Source organism: Macrobrachium rosenbergii, chromosome 14, assembly GCF_040412425.1.
Source record: "Macrobrachium rosenbergii isolate ZJJX-2024 chromosome 14, ASM4041242v1, whole genome shotgun sequence".
Taxonomy (NCBI): domain Eukaryota; kingdom Metazoa; phylum Arthropoda; class Malacostraca; order Decapoda; family Palaemonidae; genus Macrobrachium; species Macrobrachium rosenbergii.
Genome location: NC_089754.1, coordinates 54,032,462 through 54,051,678, shown reverse-complemented (window position 1 = coordinate 54,051,678; position 19,217 = coordinate 54,032,462). Strand labels below are relative to the sequence as shown.

Below are 19,217 nucleotides of genomic sequence, written 5' to 3'. Positions count from 1 at the left end.
TGGAAAAGTACTCAATATTTTTCCTAGTGCATACCATCAGCAGTTCAAATTGCTTATCTTAACCTAAGGGTGACTAAAACATTTGTAAAAAACATAAGAGCAGATCTTTATTTACAATAACTATAAAAAATAATCACCCCTTTGCACTGTTCTTAGTATTTATCGCAGAAATTTTTGATGTAATATCATGCAAGATCACTGCAGTGGCTACAGATACATTAAGTGAGTCCATGCCAGTCCTTAATACCCGACCAGGCTGAATAGCAATGGTAGTTTTAAACAAGTCTCGAAGTTCAGGAGAAATTCCATAGCCTTCGTTACCTGTTGAAAAGAAATGCATGATTAAAAGAAGATACTATACTATACAATACAATAAATCCTTTGGCTCAGTTTTATTTACTGTATTGGTATTTGATTTTTAAGAGGTAATAATTCAGAAAAAGTAAAAATGAGAAAAAATTGGACCAAGTTAAAGGTTACCAGAAGATATAGTAAAATATATTCTTTATGATCATGTGTCAAAATTAATCATAATGTTGAACTTTTGTTTTTATGTTACAATTTCTTATTGATAAAAATTTGCTCACAAAACTTCTTCCATACAAAACGCATAAATACTCCCAAACTAAATCATAAAATCACTTATAAAATACTGTTAATTTAAATACAAATATTAAAAGAGCATCTATATCTCATGAAGACCAGATTCTTTAATACACTAGAAAAATAATAACAATTTTATTTAAAACCCCTAGGAAGAAGAGGCACTAGATCCATCCTTGCTCTTAGTAAAATTATGATTACTCAAGTCCCCAAGACTGGAGCATTCAGCCAGTGTTTTTCCATTTGCATGATGGTAGCCAACATGCAGATTCTTCCAAGAATAATGCTGTCTTTCTAATTATATCATGCAGACAATATTTAGTGTTCTGTGCTACATTTCATTTTGCTTTCTTTCTACTTGACTGCTTCACTTCATCATTTCCTTACTTCAATCTTTAGCCCTCAATGAAGAAGAATCCCTTCAGGCCTGCCTTGTGAAAATTTGCAGCCTTGAATTGGTAATCAAAGTAGCATCAAAAAGTGGCCAGTGGAAACTGCCAATAGAAGACATACAATAAGCAGTAAAAATGTGCTGTGTGACACAGGGGAAGGGATACAGAGAAAGACAGACATAATGGTGGAATCAAAAGGGTAACTGGACAAGAAAGAGAGCCTTCAAGCTCCAGCAGATGCCAGGCAGGGAAGAAAATAGATGTTGAGAAGGAGGGAGGTTAAAAGGCTAGTGGGCAAGGTCCAAGAAAGGAATTTGGGAGAAATTTAACTGGACAACTAGGCACATCCAAGGCAAAAAAACAATACATCCAGGATAGCACAGAGGCTGAGGAGAGATGTTAAAGATGTAAAAAGTGGTAAAGCTTATTAAAGATAAAAACAGAAAACTTGAAGTTCATATGAAAGACATTGGAATGACCAAAAAATATTTTGAAAATCTGAATGAAGGAAAATAACATGAGCTGGTGGATGTGGGCACAACAAACAGACCAATAGGACACAGCAACTTTAAAAGGTTACAAAGGCCTTTGCAAAGATGAAAAATTAAAAAGCATATGGAATAACAAACAATAAAAGTAGGAGGGCCAATTATCCCTAAACTTACAAGACAACATAAGAACATATCAAATGAAGAAATAGTAAGAGGCAAGAATAGAAAAAGTCTAACAATAATATTATACAACAGAAAAGAGGATGCACTTCTATGAGGTAATCATATGGGAACAAGATTGTTTAAGCATTAGAGGTGGTGCTGAAGGAAAGTCTGAGACATGTTAAAGTTGAACACTGTCAATTTGGCTTCATGCCAGAGAGATCAACAATATAAAGTCTTTATATGGCAGATACAGGAAAATAAAAGAAGGAATATATCACACTACATACTTGTAGACACTACGAAGGATTCTGACAGAACATCAAGACAAACAGACAGACATCACAAAGGCATAAAGTACCAGAAAGACTTGTTCAGATAGTGATGTTTCTCTACAGAACTTCAGATCTAGAGTGAATATAGTGGTTACTGTATCTGAAAAATCTGAGGTACATGTTGGTGTCTATCGAGGATCAGTCCTGAGTCCTTTGCTGTTGATCAAAGTAATGGAGGAAGCTGCAAAAAAGTGCTAAAAACAGAGGTCCCTGGGAGCTGCTATATGCAGATGACCAAGCGCTGATACTGTACATGCATGTATTAAAATTACCTATTACAATAAGCTGCTATATAGCCTCGACTTTGAAATTGATCACTATTATCTACAAAGAATTGGATTCACTAATATATAATTCAAACAGAGAGAGAGAGAGAGAGAGAGAGAGAGAGAGAGAGAGAGAGAGAGAGAGAGAGAGAGAGAAACAATTTATATTTCCTTTATTTATTAACTAATAGTGTATTCTGTATGGTATTCAATCGTATGTTTATGGTTTCTCTTTCAGGTCTTTAAATCAGCATAAAAGTCTTGAATAAAGAAATTGTTAAGTCGTAAACACAAGGCTGGAAAATACTTTATAAAATACAGTAAGGTTCCAGTACCAAAAACTTAAATTTTCTTTTTGCCAGCACACCAAGAATGTAAAGAATAAGTTAAAGGCAATTATCGCCTTACAACATGCTGTTACACAAGTATAACGACAACCTGAAACAGAGCTATCATGTACCCTTACCAAGACATACTGTAGACTCAATGACTATTACAGTACATAAGAGTGAATGCCAAGCTTTGTACAAGAATATATTAGGATTATCTGGTCTATTACCAAATTGCAATATGCTTATACATATGTAACAACAGCTTGAAAGTGAAATATGACACATCCTAGCCAGACTCCTGCAGATACAATTGCAACTGTAGATGTATCACTTTTGTATGAGAGTGAATTTAAGGTTTACTAAATTAAATTCATTATTACATAACTGAAATTCCAGCAAAAGTGAGAAAGAGAATGAATTTATAATTTCTCTTCTTGTTAAAATTCAGTATTTTATTTTATTTAATTCAGTTTCTCTTTCTGGTCACTAAATGAAAGAATTCTGAAGTCTGGCATCAAAGAAAACGTCACATTGCTGCTGCAAACGTGAAATATGAAAGTATGGTTATGATGGCCATGTCAGCACTGAATGTAGCCAGACCTTCTTTGTTACTCCTTAAACAAATCAAGATAACTGTATTTATACTTTTACAGGTACAGTACTATAGTAATCTAAAGACTTTTATAGTAAATACTAGGTACAAGAAATTCTCATATGTTAAGCATACTATGCATAAAATACCTCATATACAGTGTATTATGGCAATCTGTATAAGGGATTTGAATCTATCTGAATTCTGATATGCATAAGGAGTCCTGGAACAAATCCCCCCCTGCATCAGTCGAGGACTAACCAGTTTTTAGATTTCAACAAAACTAACAAAAACTGAAAATTCTCCTCTAAAACCACAAAGCAAAAGTTTTGTACTATTATAATAATATAAAATACAGTGCTCCATGACAAAGGATGTTCTTAAATGTGATGTGAAAAACTTAAACAAGGTAATGTTAAAAAAGTTGGATGCCTAGGTGGGAAGAATGTAGGTTAATGAATGAAAATAAAGCAGCAACCTGGAGTCTGAAGGAATCTGCAAAGAACCCTTACTAATATTTTTGGTGTGTGGTACAAGGAACAATGTAAACAGTAGCCCCTAAGGAGCAAACCAGCAGAAGAGTACAACTCCTGTAAAATGCTAGACCTCCATGTGATGTTATATGTTTATTTCAGGTTGAAAAAGAAAGCAAAATGATGTTGTTTGGATGCCAAGGCATTGCATGCATGGAATTCTATGCATAACCGTGGTAGAACTCATCTTTCTCATGCCATATTTCAGACACCACATACAACACACATGAACTATCTCTCCCATGATTTTATCAAGGCAAGAAGTTAATGGATTTAACTGGAAATTGACAATCAACTGATTATCTTTTTTTTTAGTTTAGCAAAACTTGCAATAATTCCAAGTCACATAATCAGCATTCTTAATATGAAGAAGAAATGAGTTGAGAAAATAAACTAATTCTTTTCATACAAATCCATCAATCATATAAAGCTCCCATTTATGGTCTGCTATATTCCCTGAAGGAAGAGAAATTGCCCTTTTTATGTACCACCTGGATCCACAAGCAGAAACCAACCACCCTCTTCACTGGTTGCACAGTCTGAATGTGAAACTGCAGAATTCAAGGGGGCTGGGAGGAGGAAAATCTGTATAACTAACAGCTGCAGCAGAGGGGGTTGTTGCTGAAGCAGGGACCCTGGCAATACAGAACCCTATGAGAGAGTTTTCAGCCAAAGCAAAAAGATCCCCAAGAAGGAGAACTCTGTAGCAACTTTCAAGACTCTGAAGAGAATCAGTGATTGTGCCTATGTTGCAGAGGCATGAACAACCAGATTCAGGTGGGTGACCCATTCCTGCTCAGGCCATTGCACAAGGAGAGCAGAATAATAAGTATACCTTTCAAGACCACTGAGCTGATTAACAGCTCTCCTAGAACTGGCCCAAAGTTAGACTTATTTAACGTGGCTAAGAACCAATTGGTTACTTAGCAACAGGACCTACAGCTTATTGAGGAATCCGAACCAGATTATAGCTGAAATGAATTTCCACCATAAATTCCTAACAGTCTAACTCTTCATTAGCGGAGAGTCAGGCCCACAACTGCACAAGGAAGAGCTCAAGGAGAGAGAGTGGTACTCTTTGATGCTCATAGAAATCCCATTGCACTGCACAAGGGGAGAACAGAAAGTTAACTCCACTGGTGAAATAATGATTCTCCCAGCTGCAGCAGTGAAAGGGAAAGAGAAATGATCCCCATCTGACAGAACCAACAATGAAAGGGCAACCACTGTTGGCATCCTTATGGAAAAGTTCATGGAAAACTTCCATCCCTGCAAAAAGGAAATCAGAATATATGAATAAACACCTGCAATTTAAAGAATCATACTTTTCGAAACAAGAAAACCTGAAGTATTTATATACATTACGAGGTCGCATACCTCACAAGAACAATAATAACTGTATAGTAAATAACTGTACAGTATTGCTATATACAGTAGTGAAATATTAAACTGCACACATGAAGAAGGATAACTTACATAAAAGATACAGGTTTACAGAAGATGCAAGCAAAAACACCAAAAATAAGACTAAAAAAACTTTTCTTGTTTCCATAACATACAAACAACCAACCATACATAAATACAAAGGTTAAGATATCATACAGGTTTACAACCATGGTCAAATTCAAAGACCAACAGCACAGCAACAGTGATGTCTTGGCCTGACAGCCTTCTTCTTCTAGGCTTAATCCCAAGTCATGGTTGCTGTTTTTAATCAGCTTTTGCCATGTGTTTCTATCTTATGTCCAATTGCCTTTTAAACCTTCCTCTCCATGTCCCTAGTGCTTCCATTTCCATGATCTCTTCTGAAAAATGTCACTCATCATCTTCCCTCCTCATCATGGTGCCTGAACCATTACTGACTTCCTGGGCTTTCTTTGACACTTCAATAACCTTTGCTGATCCCCTGATATATTCATTTCTCGTCTTATCTCTTCTTATCATTCCACTCATTAACCTGAGCATCCTCAATTTTGAAACAACTAACTTACTTTGTTCTGTTTTCATCAATGGTGCACTTCTAGCCATTACAACAAGGCAGATCTTACCAACACCTTGTGTACCTCGCCCTTTACCCTAACAGGGACTCTCTTGTCACAGAGTATGTCTGATACTCCCCTCCAATTACTCAGTCTGGCTTGAATTTGATGCTTAAACACTCTTGCCATTAACATCTTCCAGCTTAATCATGACTCACTGGCCATCAGCCATCTCATTTGTCATATATTCAGTGGCCTAGGAAAAAAGGTTTCAGCCAGGTGAGTGGACAGGGTTTCCCTCTCCCATCACACCAAACACACTACCTTATTCTAGAGCTTCAACTACTGAAACAGCTGTTGCTGAAGGATACTCCCATATAAATACAAAGGTCTGTATTCTCACTGTAACTGTCAGCATAACCGAAACATAAAATTTAAAACCAGCTATCACAACAGGGACAGCAGTTGAAGCAGAAGCAAAAAACACTGGTTGCAAAGCAGGGGTAGCTGAAACAGAAGCAATATGGATAACAGGAGTAGTGGGCACAGAAGGAGCTGTTGCTACAACAGAAGTGGAAGACTGACAGTCACAGCAGATTTTGTGTGAACAGCCTGACCCAAAGTCTGAGCAGAAAGACTGCACAGTACCATGAGCATTATTAGCATAGTCAACATGGTGGGCATAGAATAAGCAAAAGGCATATCAGAAGCAGTAACATAGCCACTGGTACAGCAGGTACAGAGAGTAGAGCAGGCATCACCAACACTGCAAACACAATAAGCACAGCTGAGTCGAAGGAGCAAGTACAGAAGTACAAGCAACTAATGGTACATCAATGAGCAGAAGGGCACAGCAAGCGCAACAGACACTGCTGGAGTAGCCAACACCATTGATACACTTGGCATAACAAGTGGTTCAGAAGCAGCACATAAAGAAGTCACAGCAATCAGCACAGCAGGGACAGCAACTGAAAAACAAGCAGCAGACATCACTTCCAGAGCAGGAGCTACTGGCATAGCAAGAGTCACAAGGATAACAGAGGCTGCAGAAACAATAGAAGTTAAAGAAACAGCAGGCAGAGACGGAACAGCCTGAACCAAAGCCCTAGCATGAAGAGGTGGTACCAGAAGTGTAAGTAGTGCAGTTGGCACAGTTGGCAGAGCATAAGGAGAAGGCACACAAGAATTAGCGGTAATAGCGACAGCACAACAAACAGTGCTAGAGTAGCCAAACAGCAAAAGCAGCATGCCAACAGAAATGTGAATTCAGCAAGGAATTTAGCAGTAGCACATAAGGATGTACCGTCATTAACAGATGGTTTGCCAGTACAACTAACATAGCTGAGAAAGCAGACATAGCATAGACTAAAGCAAGAGTATAAAAACAGTGACAACCATCAGTACAACAGGCATAATGGTAGGGGCAAGAAACCAGGCATTACAAGAAGCAGCAACAGGTGCAGTAGGCATTCCAGTAGACCATAGAGAAGACACAGGTGAAGCAATGCCCTAGGGAAGATGATCCTAAACAATACCACACAAAGAAGATAAGATGTTACCCTGCAGTTGTACAATGTTGGTAAGCAGAGGTCTGGATACCAGCAGAAACAGTGGCAACAGTAAGAACAGGCGACCAGGAGAAGAGTAGCTGGTATGTGGTAGATACATAAGAGGTGCAGCTTCAAAGGAGAATCCAATGCAGGTGAGCAGCAGCCATGCATGCGGTAGAAGGTGTATCCCCTTCAGACAAAAAGACATGACAGACCCTAATTGTAAAACCTGGCACGTTCACATAGTATACTTCAGTATGTGAAACAACATAGAAGCTGGCACACAACTAATAATGGCCCTAACACAAAGTACTACACAAGTGGCATATACTTTAATGCAAAAATCACTAATGGTTAAGTGATAATACAGAACTTACTTTTATAAAACTGAAAATCTCTAAGGAAATTATAAGAATTTACAAATTAACCACTAAAAAAAGAAAGAGCCAAATTCAAAACAGTGCAGAAAGCAGACATGCCCAAGATACAGGAAACCAATGAGACAAATCCTGTCAGAAACATCAGTTATTCATACACTTTTTCTGAAAAAAGTGAAGCATGAAAATAATAACTGATGATAACAAGAAATCTTATTCAAAACACCAAAACAATAGCTTGGAAGTTTCTTCAGTTGACAACACAAAAACACACTCAACAATGAGGACAGATACAGGTATGAGTGAACAGCAATTTTTAGCTATTTTTCATCTTCTGTTTACAAGGCATAAGAACACATATCTGCAGACAACTGGGCTTTAAAACAGGCTCTATATCATTCATGGGTTTGTCATGAAACAGATTATGGTATTGTATTATTATTATTTATTATTAAACAATTTAACCAGATTAGTATCATGAAACAGATTATGGTATTGTATTATTTATTACCAAACAATTTAACCAGATTAGCATTTGATAAATCCATATCTTGAACAATTCTCAATCTTTAACAACCTCGTTAATTAAAACTTATGGCTTAAATCTCAAGCTTTTCAATAAAAAAAAAGTTTAATTAATATGCAAGCAAGACAACTCATAACTCTACTAACCTACAGCTACCACCGTATTTCCATTTGGCATATATGTATTTAAGGGGATAGATGATGGACTCTCTGGAGCTGCACACAATAGATTCCATTCCTGGTTAACTAATACTTGAAGGAGACCCCTGAGATCATCAGCCTGATACACAGGGAGCATTTCTGCTGCCCCAGCACTTGCCTTGCTTACTATTCCAGTGAGCCGACAACTGAAAATGGGAGAAAAAATATACTGGCACTTATGAGAGTCCAATAAATTTTGATAACATAGAAGCAATATACTGGCACTTATAAGAGTCCAATAAAAGTCTGATAATGCAAAGTCCTTAATCAAAGCTCTTATCTAAATCATTAACAAGTATCCCCCAAAAAAAGTGTACCACACACAAACAACTAACTTTAATATGAAAAAATAGTTACTCATGATAAACAAATCAATCATATTATGCCTTTATTGTGGTCTATGATGTTCCAATGACACAGCCTTTTGTAAGCAAAAAGAAAAAGAGCACATTCTCGCAACAACAGCACCACCTGGATTTTCAGCCATCCATCCATCCATGCATCACCTCATAAGCCATGGGTCTATCTAGTCAGCAACAGCCTGAGTGCTTTATACCTCGTTTCTTTGGAGCAGAAATGGTTTTACATCTGTTGAATCAGAAATGTCTTCACAAACTGAAACTATCAAAATTGTTTCTCTCTTAGAAATAACATACAGTACCAGAATTATTATCCAAAACTTGGACAAAAAAATCTGTCATTTTCTTTCATAAGTGTTGGGTCTCCAGTATGACATGCAAAATTCATCTTTCTGGACAGATATCTAAGGTAGCACCAAAGGTCAAAGACGCTCCATTTTAGGTCAGATGTTTTGCCTGTGGGTGGGCGCCATGATCAACTACTGACACACAGAATGGACTAGCTCTAACTTCTCTTTTACTTGGTGACAGCCTTCCTCATACTGATTTCAATCAATCCTCATACTGATTTCAAGTTTCTTTTTCTAGATTATAATCATTGCAGTCAGGAGTTGCTTCTTCTGTCATGCTGGATGATGAATTAATTCAGTCCAACAAACATCAGGAAATCAGTAAGAATAAACATTCCAGCACCAGGCAGCTTTTTCACAAAGGCAGACCTGTTCTTTTTGCCACTACAACCGAAGCCCATCATTCTTCAAATCAGTCAAGATGGTCAGGCTTCATTGCTTTCAATGCACCAGCTTGGTTTTCCTGAACAACAGCAACATCTATTCTTTTTTCCACTACAACTGAAAGTTGGTCATTCTTCAGCAATCAGTCAAGATTGTCAATCAATGAGTTAGTTTCAATGTTCTAGCCTTGTTAACAATGACTACCTTCTGGGATAATTGTACCCAGCAGTCTTTGATCTTCTTTTAACAGCTTTACAGAGTGTGCAAACATCCTCAATGACAGACAAACAGTTCCAGATTCCCCAAAGTTAACTGGTGCCATGAGCTGGGGTAGCTACACATCAAGAACCAGAAAAAACAATGAGAAAGGTTAAGTCCCACATACTACCAGGATATTTAAGATGGCTACTGTATTAGTACAGTTCCCCTCTTGCTGTGTGAAAGCTTACTTTGTGACACTCATCTACATCAACTCCATAACCTTGTTAACAACTGGACTGAACTCCAGCAACTTTCTCCTTTTGGACTGGATTGATTATGTAATGAAGGTAAAAGAAGGTGCTCATCCAGAGACACTACTAGTACAAAGGTTGAACTTTCCACATTCTTACAAGAATATCAATTGAAGTAGCAATTATTTCCTAATGGTACCATTTTTTGGAAGAACTTAAGTGTTTGGCTGATTCCCTCAACATATCAAAGCCAAGATAATTGAGAATAAGTGCTACTAACTAATCATACATAGAATCATCTTGAGAATGCTCTTATGTACACAGACCTCATCAAAGTCCAAACAAATAAGTCTTGATAGAGGCAACAGAGAGATTCTGGTTAAAACTTTGAACTGAAGAATGGTTTTTGACAGCCCTGAAGTAACTATTCAAATCATCCAACACAAGCCATGTAGGAAAGAGATATCTAATACCCTTCTTAGAGAAATATTCAGTTAAATACATTTTTATGCAATTCCCTCAAACTGCCAGGCCCCAAATCAAGACCCACATAAGAAGGAACAAAACCCCTGGCAGTTAACCCCATTCTAGTACAGATGTGTAGACTTAGGATGTTTAGGATGTGTAGTATAATCTACACTGATTGATTCTATCACTATTCCAAAACTGAATCTTTGTCTTGCCAAGACCTTGAAAATTAATTTCTGACTGAAGATGACTCAAACCTCTTCACTTAAAGGAGTGAATCTCTTTTTGGTGGTTGAAAGTAAAACCAACACAATGCAATAAAATTTGTTTTAGCAAATTCCTTTATCAGTGGGAACCAAAGAATTTACTTGTACTGAAAAAGGAAAACAAGATTTATTATGGAGGGTCAATGATACTTCATCCCAACAGCAACTGATAAAACTTTCTAATATTAAGGTCTTCATTCCATAACTTGTGAGTTCAGGTGACTGATGCACTGCACTATATTTATAAACCAGACAAACCATAGTGACAAACCATAGTGAGACAGGTAGGCATAAGAGACAAATAAAACATTTTTGGCATACTAAGTGCTGCTTATTACAGAAGAAAAATGCATGGCATGCCGCATAATGCATGAGCAAGGATTGTGTCTTACAGCAGATTTCCCTACTTCAAGCAGACAAAACTATCTCCAGTTGGAGAGACCTCAACCACCTGGTTACCCTAAGTTAGGTGGTAATTGCCCTGAAACTGCCATACTTCACTTTTTCTGTCTGTTAGACACAAGACCATCAAGTCTATGGGCATTTGAGATCATGAATGATGGCCTCTATATGACTGCTGGGTCTGTATGCTACAATAACTCATTATTTATATACAGTAATTATATCGATATTCACAGAAGGATAAATATGAAAAACACACAGAATCATAATGTTATCACTCTAGACTTACGGAAAGAGAATTATGCAAAAAAAAAGTATGTATGTATAATGTGCAACATTATACATATATACTCTACTCACTGAATATAAGACTAACCTGTTTTCTTTAGAAGTAATCACTTTGTCCACACCCATGAAGTAAGCTGATCTCAAAATAGCTCCAAAGTTCATAGGATCTTGAATTCTATCCATATACAGCCACAATTTACAAGATTCTTCATTTTCATTTATATTAGACGAATCAACTTCAAGTTTCTCAAAAGGGAGAGGACTGACATCACAACAGATCCCTTGATGCACTCGATCTTCACCAATGATTTTTGTGAGTTGTGACAACTTAACAGCCTCTGCTTGTACATGATTATCACCGGCCAATTTCAGTATTTCCTGAATTTTAACATTCTTATCCTCTAATCCTGCTTTATAATAGAGATGGTTAAATTTACGACGCTGAGCCTGCAAAGCGTGAAATACTGGATGAATGCCGAAAATCAGTTCACCCTCAGGCTCAAAACCTACCCCAGTTTTTCTTTTTACAGCTGTACTGAAACTCTTATACTTCCCTTCAAATTTCACGTTTTTTCTAATTTTATTATTATTAACTTTTTTCTCGCCGATTAAATTACGAGATGCTGATATACCTGAAGATTCTTCATTTGATTTGCCATTTGATTTCTCTTTTTTAAATCTACTCTTTACTCCTGTTCTCTCGTGCCTTTCCTCCTCAATTGGATACACTGGGGGTAAACGCTTTTCCTCCTCATTTTGGACATCTTTCTCGGCGTATTTAAAGTTGACACTGGGCAAGGAAAATCTTTTCTTACTGGCATATCTAACGATGAGCCTTGAGAACATACAGTCTGAAAAAGAAATTGTATGATATATAGATGTAAATAATAATAGATATATCTTTAAAAGTAAAATTGTTTTTCAATATAAACTCATCTGTTTACATGTGCTTAATCTGCCTGTCAGCAGCTTTCTGGACACACCAAAGGATAAAGAAGAAGAACCTTCATTTGAATAGATAACCCTTATGCAAGGTTGGGAAGAGGTCATGCTAAGCATTTGGTGACTGGGTTTTGATATCCTCATGTGACAACCATTTCAACATTTTATTTTTATGTGTTCACCCCTCCCCCCAAAAAATCCCAGTTTCATACTTAGGTCCCCATAAATTGTTAGATTTAGGAGGGAACAACCAATTCATGAGGCATTCCCTACAGAATGAAAGTTAAAATTAAACAAATTATCAAAAACTACCTTTACAATCCCAATTTCAATGCTGATCTCAACTAAGGTACAATTTTACCTTAGTTTTAAATCTGAAATATCCATGCATTCTAGTCTATGCAATGAAGCAAAATTTAAATTTACCCTGAGAGCCTAGCCTATTGTATTAAGCCATAAATTAAACTTGTTTCCGATGACTTATGGAATAAAAATAATATGAAAATTTAAAATTTTACAATATGAAAATAAAAAGCAAAGAAGTGCGTGGATTATCACAAATAACCCTGACTAATATGCATGGCCTAAACTAATGCTGGGCCTACACTTAGCCTACCTACTTGTACATTAGATTACCATGACTGTCAATAACTGAGAGTTAAGGTAAAGTCTTTCATTTTAAAGTGGAAAGATAAAGCTATACGAATACATTTTGTGTTGGTCTAAAATGGCCCAACCAGTACTGCATAACCTATTCGTGATTCCTCTTCCTCATGGCTTACTTTTCCAAACAAGTTTAGAGGCACACTATCTCGTGACTGATTGGTGGGTAAAAGTTCGTTTCAGTCCAAACTCTAATTCCACATAACAAACATATTTTTTCAACAGTTTTCTAGCTGTTTTCAATTGTCTCATTCATGATTTCAACTGAAATCATTCGTTGTAAAGTTCCCAAACCTCAGGCCGTAAGCTCATTTATGTGCAAAATGGGTGGCGTGTTTAGCACCAGCTCCTTGGGGATGTATGTAAAACATAAAAAATGACAGTAAATGCTATAAACATAATGGTAAATGCCATAAACATAACATCTTACGTTGTTTTGGATATTACGGCCCAAATGACTTAAGGCTGAAAAGACCAGGACCAGAGCACTTGATGGGATGTTCAGACCAGAAATGACCATTATTCGATGGGTGTAGAGCTTGCTTATTTATAGCCTAGGTCTAATCTTGCCATTATTTTACCCTGGGAGTGAGAGTAACAAGTCAAGGCTGTTGTAGGCCTAGTAGGCAAATCTGTAGTAAGCGTTTCAGAGGGAATAAGACCTGACCAGGCTTATCTTTGCCTAACCTAACCTTGGACACCGTGTCCTAACCTTGGGGGTTCCATCAGCTGCTGGAAACCTCCCCCCAAGTAATTCATGACCCCATACTCTGCATTTAACCCTTACTCTGATACTATTGTATTCGATATTGGAGTTTTTCTGCTGTGCTCTAAAATCTCCTTAACATGTTTAATTCAAAAATAATACTACGGTAGAACTAAGCATTAGCTCCACGTCAGGTATTTCCTTTAAGACTGACTTTCCCTATAGTATTTTGGTTGCTTATCAAGAATTTAACATTATTTTTTGTCAGTCGACTGTGATTAACCTGTAATTAACCTCAGAACTGATTAAGTTTTTGTACGCTGGCCATCCTGGAATGTTATAGCACATGCGCTGTGTTACAGGGGAATTTTTGGTAAAAAGTGGAGTTCCCATTTACTGGCGGTTCCGGGGGCAGAGCCCAGCCCCCCGGGCTAGGTAACACGGCCTACTAGGTTAGGTTAGGTTAGGGTACATTAGGTTAGTATGGTTCCTTTCATAATAGATTTCCCTAGCCAATCCCTTCTTGAACATAGGCTCCCTAATGACTTTCGTATTCGCAGAACCGTTCCATACAGTCCGCACGAGCTATTACTTAGAAATAAACGTAATTCGTGACCCCCCTACTCTGCGCTCTACCCTTACTCTGATACTATGGTAACACCGGCCAATGAAGAATTAGATTAATTTATTTAGAGGAATTTATTTCTGGTGATAGAAATTCATTTCTCGTTACAATGTGGTTCGGATTCCACAATAAGCTGTAGGTCCCGTTGCTAGATAACCAACTGGTTCTTAGCCACGTAAAATAAATCTAATCCTTCGGGCCAGCCCTAGGAGAGCTGTTAATCAGCTCAGTGGTCTGGTTAAACTAAGGTATACTTAACTCGATATTGGAGTTTTTCTGCTTTGCCCTAAAATCTCCTTAACATGCTTAATTCGAAAATGATACTACAACCTATGAGAAATTGGTAGAATTCTAGGGTAGCTCCACGTCGCCGACGGCACTATAACTTGACTTTTTCTACAGTTTTTTGGTTGCTAATTATGAATTTATCTTTCATTATTGGCGCTCAAGTCTAATTAACCTGTAATTAACCCCCGAAGTCCATCCAACAAGGGGTTCCCAAACGCGATCTTCACAAGACAGACACGGGTACGTCTGTTTCGGACGGTTCATATCCCGTCCGACAAGTGCAATAACTTGTTAATGTATGGGTACCCAACGCCCCTGGGCCAGTACTAAACACGGCGAAGGGACATTCCATTTGGCCGACAACAAACAGATGCACCGCCAGTATCAGAACCTCTAAAAGTGTAGAAAAAAACCAGTTGAAAAGGTAAAAACAGGTGCGGAGCTAATATATAAAAGTACCGAGAAATTTACTGTTAATAATGTGTTTACTCTCCTTTGTTTATTTTTAACATTCATTCCCATTTTTCCTTTGTTTATATTTTAACATTCATTCCCATTTTTCCTTTGTTTATTTTTTAACATTCATTCCCATTTTTCCTTTGTTTATATTTTAACATTCATTCCCACTTTATCTCGTGGTTGTGGTATTAAAGGAAAAAATTAACGAGAGCCATAAGAACATTCATTAGTACTCAAAACTATAAAGACTGCAGAGGAATAAAGACGATAGTTATCTTAGATTACTCTATAAAGCTTGTTTGCTTACACTTTTAACTTATTATAATAATTAATCTTACACTTTTAACCTATTATAATAATTAACAACTGCTTACCGGTAATTACGACTAATCTATGACAGCACACGAAGGCTAAGCTAAAGCAACCCGATTTTGTGGGTTTATTAAGCCCCCCTTGCTTGTGCTTTTAATTTCTTTCGTTCATTTCCTTGGTACAAATCTAATTTCAAACATTAATATAGTGTATGCTTACATAAATAAATATAGTACTAATAACTGCGATCAACCTTCAACAGACAACAGTATTGACAGTCCACTTCGAAATAGTTTTCAAGAAATGACATCTATGTAACGGCACATCACAAAAAAATTGTTTACTACTCTAAGGGTAATTCCGAGGACTTTTATGCTCTTTTTAAAACATCGTATCATTTTCAGATGCTTTTACGTTATTCGCTATATTTTTCTGTATCTATATTCTCTATAGCTTAAGTATGTGGAATTTATAACTATATTATTTCTTATCATTTCATTCGACCTGATACCGTTTCTTCGTTGGCGTTGCAGCATTACAAAGGTTATTTGAAATAAAAAGGAATTTAGATAACTGGTACCCATACTATGAAGAGTTAATAAAAAAAAAAAAAAAGGAAAAGTAGGTTTATGTTATGTCAAGGGCCGCAAAATATACTGGGATGGAAGGACCCTGATATCCAGAGAGTTAGAGTGTGTGCTAGCAAGAGAGAGAGAGAGAGAGAGAGAGAGAGAGAGAGAGAGAGAGAGAGAGAGAGAGAGAGAGAGAGAGAGAGAGAGAGTAGCCGGTTCGATGTGCTGCAGATGAGTCTTCTGTGGGTAAATATGTTAAATCTGTTAACATTGTTGAAGTTTTCTGCAGACAAAGTTCATCCTATATGAAACAGTTGAACGATGAAGGACGAATAAGCTAATAACTTTTGTCGCATTCCGAGGAAAATGGCTTATATATGTAAGTATGATATATACATAGGCTACACGTGTATTTATTATATACATTTAGCCATGTATATCACCTGGTATGCATATATCTATAAAATCTTAAGATCGGAAATTACAAAACAAGGTGGTTTCGAGAGCAATAATGTTATAATGCAGTGGCTTAATGAATGTATGTGCTATGGTCTCATAACTACTAAGTAGCAAGACAACCTCACTGCATAAAGGTTACGAAAGTAGGATGAAAAGAGCACTGATCCATAAAAGCGGGATTGGCACAAGATTTCCCACAACACGCATCCTGTTGTTGGTCTCTAGACCTTGGTTAGTCTAGTGTTAGACCCATCTTTTGTGTTTATGCGTTCTTTCATTATTTTATTGTAATAAACAGCTAGCAATAAATTCCTTCGTGACTTAATCTGTACACCTGGAAGCCGTACAAATGGAAGAAAATCTATATAATTGACGGATGTTCCATACTGGTTGACAGGCAAGTTATATAGGCGTCGTTTTTGACATGGGACTAATGGACACGGCAGGAATACATAATACTGAGCATGAGTCATTTTCTCAGGACGTTAACATAACATCCGTCGTAAGATTCCTACCGGATACCCCACCGAGTGTTACACCTGAAGCGACAAATTGAGGTAATCATGTTTTCCTAAACTGTAATGGATGAATTATAAAGGATGAATTAATACGTCAAAGTCTTCACACTACAAAAGCCTAACCTTCGTAAACGAGCAGTAAAGAAGAAGAAAAATGACATAGAAACAAAGCTACTTCGCGGTGCGTCTACCATTGTGTCACCTCATGATTTACCGACAAATGTTCATGTAATCAGCACATTACTGTTGCCAGTCGAGTGTCAATCAGCTGATTTCAGAACCTTGGCCGAGACTCTGCCCTTGCAACATGATCCTCAATAACTTGAGTGATGTTCTTTCAATTGTGGGTGTTAAGGCATCATATTTTATTTATTTCGCTGATCGGTCTCGGCGGCTTACTTCTCCAGCAGCAAAAGCGTTTATCCAATCGTCGGTTTCGTAGAAGCGTTGTCTTCTCTGTTGAGAACCCATTTCAAAGTATGTTAAGTAAACATTATAGCATACCAAAAATATTTCATGAAAAAACCTACAACACTTTAATCTATAAGAAAAAATCAACGTGGAAAAACAGAAATCTAAAAGCAAAAAGATTTTTTTTCTAACACCATACGAATCAATTGGCATGCTGACAATTTTGATGGTTAAACTATGCTGAGCAAGTCTTGGTTTCTTTATACGGAAACCCACATTTTTCTTTTTTACATAAAACAATCAGATAGTTACAATTCTTTTAAAATTCATATCATTCTTGTACTGTACGACCCAGGTAGACTATCTTTATAACGGCTTTTACGAGTAAAACTTGCGGGCTGTAATTTTTTCGCGAACAAAACGACGTACTAGTTATTGTAATCTTTGGAACATTGTATGTCCAAATATTTTACAACATCCACAGGTCTTAGATCACTTATGGAATGTTCATTAAACACTATCTTCAGAAGCAGCCTGTTTGTATTCTCCTACTCATCACGTTATGCAAACATTCAGACCTGGCCAACGAAAACATGGTACTGAACAAAAACAAGTGAATTATTCCGCTGCTCTTCAGAAAGACCAGCTAAAAACACAATAACAATATTCACTGGCTAAAAACAAGGCGTTTTTTGCGTCCACTTAATGTCTGAGGTCGCATATCTGATGGCAATTTTATAAACAATAACAAAGGAATATGAGATTTAGGCCTGATGCCAAGCGCCGGGACCTATGGGGTCATTCAGAGCTGAAAGGAAATTTGAGAGTAAAGGAGGTTTGAAAGGTGTAACGAGAAAAACCTCAAAGCAGTTACACTTTGAAACAACTGTTAGGAGAGGGTAGAAAGTAAGAAGGAAGAACGAGGATGTGAACAGAGGTACTGTAAAAGGAATGAAATGGGTTGCACCTTGGTGCCGAAGGGACGCTGCAAAGAACCTTAAGTAATGCCTACAGTGCACGCTTGAGGTGGACTGATGGTTCTACCTCCTCTGGGGATCAACAACAATAAAATTACTTGGGTAAAGTACCGTCAATAGCGAGGAACATTGGAACAGGTATATTAATAGCTGACTGCAATTGACGTTCTTCGCATTTCATTCCATTCCACGTTTAGGGTGACACTTGTGACGACAGTTTCGAGTTTTAAAACAAAACTTCCTTGCACCATAACCATATCATTATCAATTCACTAATAACTTACACAGTATTAAAAAAAGTAGGTTTTCCTAGACAGTGGATATGCGTAAGATTTTCCTTCGCAGCCTAACAATATTGGAGGGTAGCTAACCCTTAACAACGCATGAACTGTAGTCCCATATTCACGGCTAATTTATGCACATCTGTAACGAAGCTTTAGACGGAGACTCCCTGTCGTGTACCAGAACTGTTTGTCGTTAATAAGCACGTTTTTTTTCTCTTTTCTCACATTTTCGTTGTCATGGATGATTAATGGAACCCATGTCGCATGTGTGTGTGAGGAGATCTGGTGTCTCGCATGTAGCGTAGCCTTGGTGGATTCCAAAATGAGTAAAGCTAATGCATCACCATGTTCTTATATTTCTGTGATGGTGATTACGCAATACGAACGTTGTTTGCTGCTAAAACATTACTCCCCTAAAACAGTTTTCCACTTTAATAACTTACCTACATTATTTTTTTTTCTAATAATCGATCTCCCCTTTCTATATTTCATATTAGCTTCTTTCAAATGAACACCATATTCTTTGGAAGCTTGAATTTCAACTCAGCGGCCCCTGTGGGCTTGTTCTATATGAATAGGGCTCATCTTCTGAATAATAATAATAATAATAATAATAATAATAATAATAATAATAATAATAATAATAATAATAATAATATAATAATAATAATAATAATGGCGAGAAAATTGAAGA

The 19,217-nt window shown here is 37.1% G+C and overlaps 1 protein-coding gene across 4 annotated transcripts; it reads right to left on the bottom strand.

Moving 5' to 3' along the window:
- Positions 1–81: 81 nt before the first annotated feature.
- Positions 82–18,817, bottom strand: LOC136846150 (rRNA methyltransferase 1, mitochondrial-like). Of its 4 annotated transcripts, none has more exons than XM_067116918.1 (4): positions 18,749–18,817; positions 11,396–12,158; positions 8,285–8,484; positions 82–321 (listed from the first exon to the last, which is right to left on the bottom strand). In XM_067116918.1, the coding sequence occupies exons 2-4, from the start codon at positions 12,151–12,153 to the stop codon at positions 134–136; spliced, it is 1,146 nt and encodes a 381-aa protein (XP_066973019.1). In that variant the 5' UTR covers positions 12,154–12,158; positions 18,749–18,817; the 3' UTR covers positions 82–133. The 4 variants fall into 4 exon arrangements, with proteins under 4 accessions (XP_066973019.1, XP_066973020.1, XP_066973017.1 ...); XM_067116919.1 differs by lacking the exon at positions 18,749–18,817 and adding an exon at positions 18,524–18,546; XM_067116916.1 differs by lacking the exon at positions 18,749–18,817 and adding an exon at positions 15,522–15,778.
- Positions 18,818–19,217: the final 400 nt, after the last annotated feature.